The sequence below is a fragment of the Convolutriloba macropyga genome, chromosome 13 (genome assembly GCF_964194025.1).
Source record: "Convolutriloba macropyga chromosome 13, txConMacr16.3, whole genome shotgun sequence".
In the NCBI taxonomy this organism is placed as follows: domain Eukaryota; kingdom Metazoa; phylum Xenacoelomorpha; order Acoela; family Convolutidae; genus Convolutriloba; species Convolutriloba macropyga.
In genome coordinates, this window is record NC_134480.1 from 23,698,069 (window position 1) to 23,709,970 (window position 11,902).

Below are 11,902 nucleotides of genomic sequence, written 5' to 3' on the forward strand. Positions count from 1 at the left end.
ATCTTTGCTCACTGGCCCCGGCTTGCTTCAGAACTTAATCCAATTACTACTCAGATTTCGTTAACATCAATTTTTCGTGTTCGCAGATGTCGAGGGTACGTTCCTCCAGGTTCGTGTCCCAGACCGTAACCAGCCTTAAATGGATTTTTTGTGTTGGGAGGAATCCGCTATCAGTACACGCCCCATATTTTCGGGCCAAACACTCGCCCACTTGTGCTAACTATGCAATGAAACGCATGGCAGGAGACATCTTAGGTAAATAACTGGAAGCAACCAAAGCCGTCCTTTAAAACTTCTACATCGGAGGCCTTTGAGAGAACTCTCTATAGATCTATGGAATTGGCTCATCTTCTCAGTCCAGGTGGGTTCAAGCTTACTAAGTTTGTAAGCAACGTACAAAACTAATGGGTCACCGCATTCTACCAAACCAAAAGTAATCGTGTCATCAGAGCAGGAACTTTTGCATGTGCTTGCTTTGAAATGGAATCACAACAATGATACTCTAGTTTTGAGTCGAGGTACCTCCAGTACACTAATTAACTCTTTATCTCAGCGCTTGGTACTCAGCCTAGTGTCTAAGTAATTCGATCCCATTGGTCTAGTGGTACCATTTTCTGTTAGTGCCCGACTGTTACTAAAGTACATCTGGCGTGTCGGTGGGCAAAATTGGGATGAAGGGCTGTCAAAAGTCACCGTTGGAAGGTTCCTTGAATGGAGTGTGGAACTATTTTTCGGGAATCTTCGAACACCTGGAATTGCATATGTTTTGAGATGGTTCGCAAGAAGTTTTCAATGCCGTTGCTTTTCTCCGAGCTCGAGTAACTATTTTGAGTGGATCCCCAAACGGAGCTGACGTTTGTCGTGGTTGAATCTGGTGTAGCACCTATAAAACTGATGACAGTTCCAAAGCTTGAATCTTAGGCAGAACTACTGGCTGCTCGCTTGAAACAGGATATCTGTTGAACTCTCACAGTGAATGTCAACAGGGTTTTCATGTGGACCGACAGCACTACTGTCTTGCAATGGCTTAATTCAGCAACCAAGCACCCCATTTTTATTGCAAACCGTGTTAGCGAGATCTTTGAAAACACTAGCCTTGATAAATGCAACCATATTGCCTCAAGTGATAACCCAGTGGTTGCCGGAACTCGTGGTTTGTCAGCTGATGTTTTGCACGAAATCAGCTGGATTTAGAGCCCAGATCTTCTAAGAAATAAGGAATTCCCGTTCGAACCAAGCACTGAAGTAAAAATAACATCAAACTTGTTATGGCAACCAAATGGAATTTTAAAACTAACACATCATTGGCCGCATCAGCAACTGCGCCACACAAGGAACCGCCTCCGCAATTAACACCATTCTATTAGTTCAGTTCTTATCAATGGTTTCAACGGATAACAAAATACATACTCCTTCTGTTACCCTCCCATGAATTCTACCGTAATGCGATTGTTTCATAATACATCCCACTGAATTTGACGAAGCCAAGCGTCATCTTCGGTATCTCTTTCTAGGAGAATCTTTTTTAAAATACAAAAGAGAAGATCTCCTGGAAATTAAAACCGCTAACTGGAGTAACCCTATTGTCCCGTTTTCCGCCTTCGGCTAATCAAAAGCTGGCCGCTTCAAACGGCTCGTCGAAGTTGATTTTGATGTAAAACATCCAATCGTACCTCGCGCATGCTATATATTTGTAAATCAGTTTCTGCAGCATACCCCCGTAAAAACACCATCAAAGCGTTGACTATCTGAAGGCTAAGGTACAGGAACGTTATACCATCCTTAAGTTATGATCCTCACTGCGTTTGATTAAATTCAACTGCGTCACGTGAAGCATGTTCCGCACTTTACACTATTCAACCCATCATGGCAGACCTCCCATTAGAAAGACTCGCATACCAATCTCTTTCCTTTACCAACATCGGCGTTGACTAATTTAGAGCATTTTAAGTTACTGTGTGCGGGACTACCGAGAGGAGATGTGGTTTTGTCTTCACATGCTGAACTACTCGTGCCCTTCATGTTGCATGTTGAAATTGTTCGGTCCATGGACGCCAGTAATGGTAATGGAACGGTTTGTCTCCCGTCGGGATACACCTGAAACTATTTGTTCAGACAAAGGTACTAACTTCGTTGGTGCGGAAAAATAACTACGCCAGAATTTTGAAAAGTGGAATACTAAAAATATTCCAGCGGAACTTGTACTTAAAAGCTTTAAAAAGAGGTTCAACCCACCCAACGCGCCACACCGAAGTGGCATCTGGGAGAGGCTAGTACGTAGTCTCAAGCGAAAACCTTACACCATCCTTGCTGCTCGTCGTCACTGACGAAGTCTTGAACACTACTTTTTGTCTCGTGGAATACGCACTTAATCGCACAACCGTTAACGCCCGTAAGCACCGACATGTCTAAACTAGGCGCAATAACCCCTAGTCATTTTCTACTCGACGACCAAGCAATTTCAATTCCGTCAGTCGTTGGCTTTGACGAATTTTTTCACCGTAAAGTTACGCACGCGCAAAGTCTCAAGTTAACACTATTTGGTCTCGTTGGATCAAAAAGGACGTCCCAACACTGAATCGACGTTCTAAGTGGCAAACGCATGCCGAGAATCACCTAAAGACTAGATACTTGTTTGTGTAGTTGAAGAGACCAACCCTAGGGTTTACTATCTTACTGATCCAGTTTTTAAACTCCGTTACGGTTCCGACAATGTCCCACGCTCCACCGTCTTGCACACATCCACGGAATCGCTCTTCCGCTCGTAAAATTGGTACACTTTCTCCCAACATCTCCTGAGCAGCGAATGATACTAAGAAGTTAAACGTTTGCCATTTGCGAAAAATATATAACAAAATGCGACATTTTTCTCATCCAATCAAATTCAAGTGTTTAAATACGCCCAGAACATGTTCCAATTGACTTATAAAGCTCGCAAAAATTCGTTTAACATATTTTTATGGAATGCTAATTAACAAACCTATCAAAGAAGTCAAGGTTTGGCTCTATATTTTTTGTAATTTTGGATTCATTGGTACAAAATGGTGAATGAGCTTGAACTGATTTGTAATCAGACAAAACACCGGCCAAATGAGCATCAAAAATTCCCATCTTAATAACCACTTGTTGGTTATTAAGACGTCAGTTGGTTATTATATGGCAAAGCATTTATCTAAAAAATCATCCTCACGAATCTCGGGTTCTTGGCCCCAAAATATTCAAAATTTAAACTTTTTTTTGTCAAGAAACAGTAACTTTACTGAAAAACGACTACCTCTCTCTCTCTCTTACTGTTACTCAATTTTAAGTTCCTCCACGATGTCAGACTTATACTTGGCCATCTAAAATTTTGATCTCACAACAACTAACAGTGCTGTGTTCCTGTCTCTTGGTAACTACTCGACTCGCATCGTAATAAAGCTTTTAGGCAAACAAAATTGTTCAAAATGCTGCTCTGAATACGGATATTGTGCTTCACTTACGTAATGTTTGTCTTGGCTTGAAATGAACAATCAGTTAAGCCTGTTCTCCTCCTTTCATATTTGTTAACTTCTACTGGAGCTATTCAAACTACAGCAAAAGCAGCATCAGACGCCACTAATTAATCAATCGGTCAGCCTCTCAACTCAAAATATTTGCAATGTTTGGAAGTTTTCCATCCCACCATTTGTAGTTATAAAAGAATTTTGCCAAAAGTGACAACAAAGACGCTTTCCCTGTGTTTTTCATTGATTCCGTGTCAAGTTTGATCATGCTGGGGTACAGACCTAACTATTAACTATTTTCTTAGATTTTCTTAACTAAATAACTATTTTCTTAGATTTGGTCCCCTCGGGAAATTTCTACAAGACTCCTTTTTTTCAATATTTATCAAAATTGCCAAATGGCGCTGAATTTCAATTCTTCAGTCTTACCAACAATTAGTTCGGAACTGGTTTTCGAAAATCAGTTTTTTGAATCTTTATGAATCGAATCTTTTGAATCAAATACCTTTTTTAATTTTGACCCACAGTGATAGACGAGGTTTTCCAAATTCTACACGGATATAAAAACTAATGGCTCTTTTCCGTTGGTGCCCTCCAATACGTTATGCATCCCCTGCTACAGAGCACTTGTCATTACATAGAAAATCATTATGTAATAATATGGCACGTGCGTCTGGGGATGCAGATAATATGCAACCACAAAACTCGGAGGGGAGTACAAACGGAACAGATCCAAACTGATTGATGAAAACCATTATATTCTCATTTTTGTTGCAGGAACAGACAATATATTAGATCAAAAGTTTTTGAGAGATAAAATTTTGCAAAGAGTGAATCTTGGAACTTCTTACAGTATTGTAACACAGGCCATCAGTTGCAGGCATTCGATTAATGAAAACATTTTGTGCTTTTAGTATTCTTTTTTGCGTGAAGTTATCCATCAAATTGAACTCTACAGAATCTTAATTTTACCAGTAAATGTGGGATACAGTATTTAGATAGAGTTCAAGATCACCATTTTTGTCTATCGGACAAACAAAGGCTTACTTATCTCCAATGATTATTTTGATCTTTTCGGTTTGTGCCCCACCCCAGTACGTTATGCTCCCCCTAGTTATAGAGCACTTACCATTGAATAGTAAATCTTTATGTAAAGATTTTGCACATGCGTATGGGGGATGCAAATAATATGCACTCACTAAAGCTGGGGGAGGGGGGGCTCAAACGGAGAAAATCCGGGAATTTTAGGTTATCTGACCAGTCAGCGGGGGGGGGGGGGGGGGTTATAATGGAAAGGCCCGATTGTTTTACGTAAAAAGCAGTGTCATTTCTAGAGTTATCATTCTTAAACTTAAAACTAGTTGGAAATTTAAAGTATTTCTCCCATATGCTTTTACCTTGACTTCAAATTAAATATTAGGAATCTCATATGTTTATAATTGTTATTGAAATCAACGAAAACCTATATTTAACTTCCTTCTTGTTTTAGTTTCTTCTAACACATAAGTTATATTGTCGGCTTATGCATTCCTATAGCATTTCTTTGAAGTTAGAGCCTGAAAATGAACAGTTTATTCTTCACACTCTATTGTGAAACTCTATCAAATCCTCAAATTCTTGTTTCAATTCGGTTTAAATTTCTTCTGTTTTGTCTAAGAGGAATAGAGTATCGTATAGATATTTGATATTTACTGGATCTACGCCAGATATGGAGGCCAATTTTAACACGAAACATGCTATGAAGTCACGAAACATACTGAGAAATTGACATAGTTTAAAGGAAAACTTAACTCTCCTCAATTACACGACAATTTTTGAAGCTAAGTGATAAAATTTATTATGTTGAATGTATTAAAAATCGGGCGCTTTCTATTATAATTAAAACCACGTAAAACAAGTTGCCCATTTTCGAGGTTGAGGTATCGTATTTTGGTGTCCCGCTTTTTCACCCCTATTCATTTAACCCCCTATCATTTAACCCCTCTTTCATATAATTGATTAATGTTTATGTGAATGAAAATACCAATAACTTAATCATGAGTATCATGATAGTGCTACCCTAGCCCCCTTTAAAAAAAGGGATAGCAAATACAAGTACAAAAAGTGGGATACAAAATCTGAATACAAAATATCCCTAGAAGTTGATTGTTTGATTGAGGTTGAAATGATTTGCCATAAGACTCAACGTAAAGTCTGCAAGGCTCGGGTATGGTTGTATGTGATCTTGCAAGATTACCGTCGGCTTCGGACTAGGGAATTTTAGAATATATAAAGAAGAGACGATTTTCAAGAGCACTTCAGAGCTGATAAAACTGGTCATTTTCGACCGGTGTTTTAGGGACCAACCACAAAAACGTCTATCCCATCAAAAAAGTCAAAAGTGATTGAAAAACGATCGCATCTCTTGAAAATTAAGAGAATAACTCATGAAATGTAAGCTGTTTTTAACGCTTTACCAGTCTCAAACGCAAGTTTATAACTATTTTAAACCAAAGGAAAAATTGAATAGCATTCCCTGAATTGCAGCCAGACAGATAGCACAAATTCAAGACTTTATAAATCCTGAATAACAAGGTGGCTTTCATTCAAGAACAACAACAACAACAACCTTCTTACATAAGGGCCGCAATAGCACCACCAGAACACAATGAATATATTTTACATCGATATTTTGAGCCATTGTTTACATTTTTATGGCAGGTGTTATTCCGGAAACTTAATTGAGGGGAAAAATATTTCATTCAGTTGCAAAAAATAACCCAAATATTATTCTCAATTGCGGCAGCCCAGTAGTTAATCCCAGCCTAAATTCTTTGTAAGTACTCACTTATAATTTCGTGTTGTAACTGCGAAAGATTTCTTGACGTTGTTATAAATACCCCCCTCCCCCACCCCGGGCTTGGACGTTGTGTAGTCGTTAAAATATCAAATTCTAACTATAAACATCCAGTGTTTATCAAAATAATAATCAAGATTCCTCTTCCAAGCAGATTTAGAAGAAAATCTCAGATTTGCCGAATCTCTTTTTAATTGAAATCTTTAAAATTGATTAATGCAATTTCGATTTGAGTATTGTTCTCTCATTCAAAATTCTATATTTCATCTAATTATCGCTTGTTTTACTTTTTTTGCAAAAGTGCCTTCACACTAAACGTTCTTGAAATTTTGAGAAAAGTTACATTTCAATCAAATTTGAATCCATTTGAAAAAAGAATTTTCGGAGACGTCAATTTCAGGTCCAACACTTAGTATGCTGTATAAAATGAGATATGTTTAGGTTCAGCAATTATTCTGCTCTTTGAACTTAAACTTATCAATGAATATCGAAATGTGCGGTCAATTTTAGACGCTGTGAACTTAATGCCATAGGTGCTAGTTCAAATTAGTTGGGGAAACTGGGTAAATTATCCTGGGTAAGTTTCCAATTTCAAGTCAAGTTTTGGGAATTCGAACAAAGCGGAAATTTATTTTGATAAATGGTTGTGGCACCCGGGTGAAAACATATCTTATCCGGCCTCAGATTGTTATCTCGACTGTTTGTTCACGCTTGCTGTAAGTTTTTCACACGCTTCAGTTTAATCAATTGTTATTCAAAGTTATTCTAATTCTGAGAAAAAAAACTGCCAAACCAGATTTGCCAAATTCACGTTTCAGGTACATATAACGTTATACAGTTACTTTGACAGTTATATTTTTGTTTCATTTTGTCGTTTAATGACTATAGGTTCCTTTAACCGCTCCTATTTCTCTTTGTTTCGTATAAATGTGAACTTCTATTAAGTTTTTTAATGGCTTTTTAGCTCTCATGAAATTCAAGGTCATCGAGGTCCTTAAATTTACGAACCATGACAATAGCAAACGTTCGAATAAATTTTTCACATGTTGAAGTGAAAGTTATCGTTTACTAATTTTCTCAACAGTTTGAAACGGTTTGAAGTGCCCTTACCACAAAAAACAAATATTTATCTATATCCTTTAAAAAACACTCAATGTAACTTTCGGGTTTTGTGGAAGAAAACGACAATGTGAGTTTCCACCCAAATCAATAAAACACACAATTACTCAAAAAATTTTGTTTTAGTTTAAAGAAGTTACAGAGAGAAAATTACTCATCTCCAATTAGATTTACAATTTTATTCGACTCTTCGGTCTCAACTATATATATCATTTTTTTTTCTTTTTTCAGCCTTTCATTGATTTGAATAAAAGATTTTAAAAAAAAAATGTTTGACAAGAAGACTCAATCAACTCAAATATTAGTAAACAATTTTTCCTAAGTCAATCGTTAGGTAAAAATGTTTATTTCTTAAGCCATTATGTAAACAAGTATAGACAAAGTTTTTTGAAAAAAATAATAAAACTTCTATAAGTTAAATAATTTTTTAAAATTTCTATTCTGGCGTCGAGTAGTCAGCAAAAAAATATTCACCAAAAAAAGGTCGATAGGGGTTTCTAAAAATTTTTTCTTATGAAATATTTTATTGAAAACGATGTCTCAAAATCTTTGGATCGACATCCAAAGCTCCTTCCCTGTTAACTGCAGATTTCCGAACTTGGTTTCGTTTTTACGGATACTTACCAATGAAATTAACATAGCCAATGGTTTCTAATGCTTGTTTAACAGATTGTGATTGCAAATTCTATTGTGTGTATTAATTTTTCAAAAAATTTTACTCAATTTGGTTTCTCATTCAGATCTATTTTTAGCGCACTTCCTTAATATAGATTGTCGAAAACACTTAACATATTGTATCGTTTTTTTACTACTAGTAAGATATTTGCTCACTGAAAATTGTAATGGAAGTATAAAAATTCCTCCTTAAGTGTACTCAATTAACCACAGTATTCTTCTCTCATCCTTCCAAATACGGAAAACATCTTCCCTGTTGGCATTTTTAAAAAGTGTTTTGCAAACCTGATTTTTTTTATCTGAAATCACATATGAGCCCTTAATTTTTTTAAATTTTAAAATTATGGGTCACTGACTTATTACTTTGATTAAAAAAAGACATTCAAACTATTTCAAAAAATGCCTGACTTTACCTATAAAATTTTATATCACCGAAAAGAGACTTACTGATTGACATTTGGAAAATTTGAAGCAGAAGCAAGTTCACGATTTTGCATTTGCAGCATAAATTTAGATTAGAAGAGTTCTTCTTATAAGTGAAGAGTATGCTGACTTGTTAAATAGCTTTAAGCAGTACACGTTTCGTTCTAAAAATATGAATTAAATACTTAAAAATGTACAAGTTGATCAAAAGAAGGACGCGTTTAAACCATTAAAATTTGTTTTTAAAGCAAAACAGTTTGCCAAATCGTTAATGTAATTTGTTGAAAGCAGTATTTCACATTTTTGTTTAAAATGTCTAGTATTTTTTGATTACTCGAAAATGATGTGAAAGACATGCCAGCTGTGTAAATATATTTCTAAATGAGAGTTTATTAAACTGATTAAGCAATCAGTTGTGCATCAAAGCTTCGTCTTTGATCTCGTTTGAAATGCGGCGACATGTGCTCCGAAACTCTATTTTTTCTGACCGAGTTAACTGTAAAATATTTGATAATTACCTATTTTACGAACGTCAGGAAAATTAGTGTATTTTTTGAACTCTTATGTGATTCTCTATATCGGGTACGTATATCTGGATCACCTGTGCGCGTTTACGAAGGATAATCAGAAGTTTTTAAAATTGGACACTACAGTCATCGAATAAATACGCAATTAAAAATTGTTCGGGAGCATATTATGATGTAAACAATTGAGGTCTATAGTAGGGGTTATTGGGCACTAGAAACCAGTCATAAATGGTTTTTCCATAATTTTCGTCACTTAGCTGGTATCTTTGAGGAAAACCAAAATACTTTCTAAAATTTTAATAAATATTTGCACAGATTTTAAGCTGGTCTGAGCATTAATTTTATTTTTCGTTTTCCTGTAGAGCTATATTTGCTCAAGCCTTACTTCATATAATATAACTCTCGTATATAGATAGTAGTATGTTGAAAAATTGGAAAAATCTAATATACACTAATACATTACTTGGATGAATCTTTTCATTTGGACATTTTCGCATCAATAATGCATAAATTTGTGCATAATAAAAATGGCTCCTCGCATTTATTTTTCATCCGCGGTATTACCATAAAAGTAATATTATTCCGAAATATACAATAAGCCTGACGCGTCCAGACTCTACAATACGTTCCATACTCTATTTGTTCCTACTGGCTAAATATTGTTTCTTGCTATGAGTAACAAAATATTCTTTCACCTGTACAGAACGTGACTGTACAGCAGATGGTCTACTTTTAAACAACCAAATCTGCAGTTTAGTAACTTGGAGGTTCTGTCGACCAAATTTCTGTTTCAGGTTTTGAGGGTGCGATAGAAGTTTGTTTTCATGTTTACGTTACCAACCATGTTTAACGACTTACCGCCAGACAAATGTTCAAATAAACTGACTTGAATAATTCTGGAAAACTTTTTCGCAATAAAATTCATTTTATCATGATTGTTTAATTAAAAATTCCACATTATTGATGCGCAGAGTTATTTATTGAGTGCTTTCAAGCAAAAATAAATAAAGCTATACAGAATGCGCTTTTTACTCAAACATTGCCAAATTTTTTACTTTTTAACCTTTATTCCGTTAATATTATTTCATACCGTATTACTATGCTTTAAAAACGCGGTTTTGTTTACGAAAACTTGCAGGCAACCGAACTTAGTTACAATTTTATTTATTGTTATTTTTTATTTTTCATTTTCTGAAATTGTCCACGCACTTCCGGATGGCAACCCTGCGTATTATTGCAGCCGGTTCCCGGGTGGTCATGACGCAAAGACCAGTGAGGGGGACAATGGTTATTACATAGAAGTCAGGGATGCAGTGACAAAACTTGTGGTCTCAGAATTCATTCCGTCCAAGAAATACGAAGGTATGCCCGCAATCAGCACGCGGGTCGAGTATTGACCATTTTCCACCACGTCTAAAGACTGGGGATACGAGTGGACGCAATTTCCACTATTATTTCCACCGTTAAATCGAAATTTTGCACCCTTAATTCCTTCTCTAATTTTTAGAGGAGACACTTTTACTTCACTGCTTCCAACCATAAAAATCGGTGAACTAATGGGTGAAAAAAACCTTTTTGCACTATTTCCACCAATTTTTAACAGATTTTTAACAACTTTATCCATAAATCAAAACACAACTTATAAAAATTTTAAAAACTTAATTCCAGTATCAGGCATTAAAACAGTGGCGAAGAAAAAGAGTCATAAAAGTGAATGATGTCTGAACATAATGCATAAATTGTTTGTTTTATCCAATTTGCTCCAAAATTGAACTCATAAGCTAGCGACTAAATTCCCTGCAGCGCGTAAATAGAAATAAATTTCAACGGTTTGTTCAAACGTAAACCTTTCAAACTTCTTCCTTGATGAAATGACATCAGAAATTTCAAATGTTTACTCTAGCACTAACAATCTAATCCTGTTAGGAGATTACAACATAAATATACTCAAAGAAACTGGGAAACAATTACTAAACAACTTCATTGCAGATAACGGTCTTCAGTATGTAAACACAAAAACAGCAACATGGACAAATGGAGAAAATTTTTCTTTAATCGACCACTGCTTTATTTCTAAAAATCAAATCTTCGAATTAGATATAATAGAATCAATACTTGAAAATGATCATTTCACTATTGTATATCAATCATCATTGAAATTAGAATAGAAGCAGCAAAAGACAGAATATTTAAGGCGAGATAAAAAGAGATACACAAGAAGTAAACTTAACCGTGATATTGCTTTGCAAGACTGGTCACTAATGTACAAAATCATTGGAGTAAATGAAATTTTTCATAAATTCATTGAAATTTTTCAAAATGTATTAAATAGTCACGCACCTTTGAAAAAAACAGAAGTGAAAACAAAAAAAGAGCACAAAAAATGGCTATCAAAAGAACTGCGTAGTCTCATCAATGAAAAGCATCGTGTATTCAAGGAATGGAAAAAATATCCTAATCAAGAGCTCTTTAACAGTTACAAAGTACGTAGAAACAATGTTAATAGAAAATTGCGTAAAGCATCTGACGATTATACAAAACAATTTTTCGAAAATTCCCCAACTTCAAAAGAACAATGGAAATTTATCAAGAACAAAATTAACTCAAATAAACAGACAGAAAAAATTGCAAAGCTGAAAGAGGGTCATAACGTAATATCAGATGAAAAAAGCATTGCTAACTGTTTGAATAATTGTTTTGCCCGTCTTGGACTTTACAAGGGCGAAACAAGTGCTACTAAGTTGCCTCCTTGTAATTTTAAGGGAAATGAATTCAATTTCAGACCGGTAACCAGAAGAGAAATATACGAAGTTTTTGACAAACTACACACACAAAAA

The 11,902-nt window shown here is 35.4% G+C and overlaps 2 protein-coding genes across 2 annotated transcripts in view; one reads left to right on the forward strand and one right to left on the reverse strand.

Annotated features, from left to right (window-relative positions):
• LOC142352140 (large ribosomal subunit protein uL22m-like) overlaps window positions 1-11,902 on the reverse strand; it is a 350,565-nt gene that overhangs the window by 230,986 nt on the left and 107,677 nt on the right. The gene's annotated exons all lie outside the window — the stretch shown is intronic.
• Window positions 9,533-11,902, forward strand: part of LOC142351516 (spondin-1-like) — a 74,912-nt gene continuing 72,542 nt past the window's right edge. Inside the window, 1 exon segment of the mRNA XM_075403578.1 lies at window positions 9,533-10,427. Within this exon segment, the coding sequence (XP_075259693.1) occupies window positions 10,085-10,427 (343 nt within the window). The 5' untranslated portion in view covers window positions 9,533-10,084.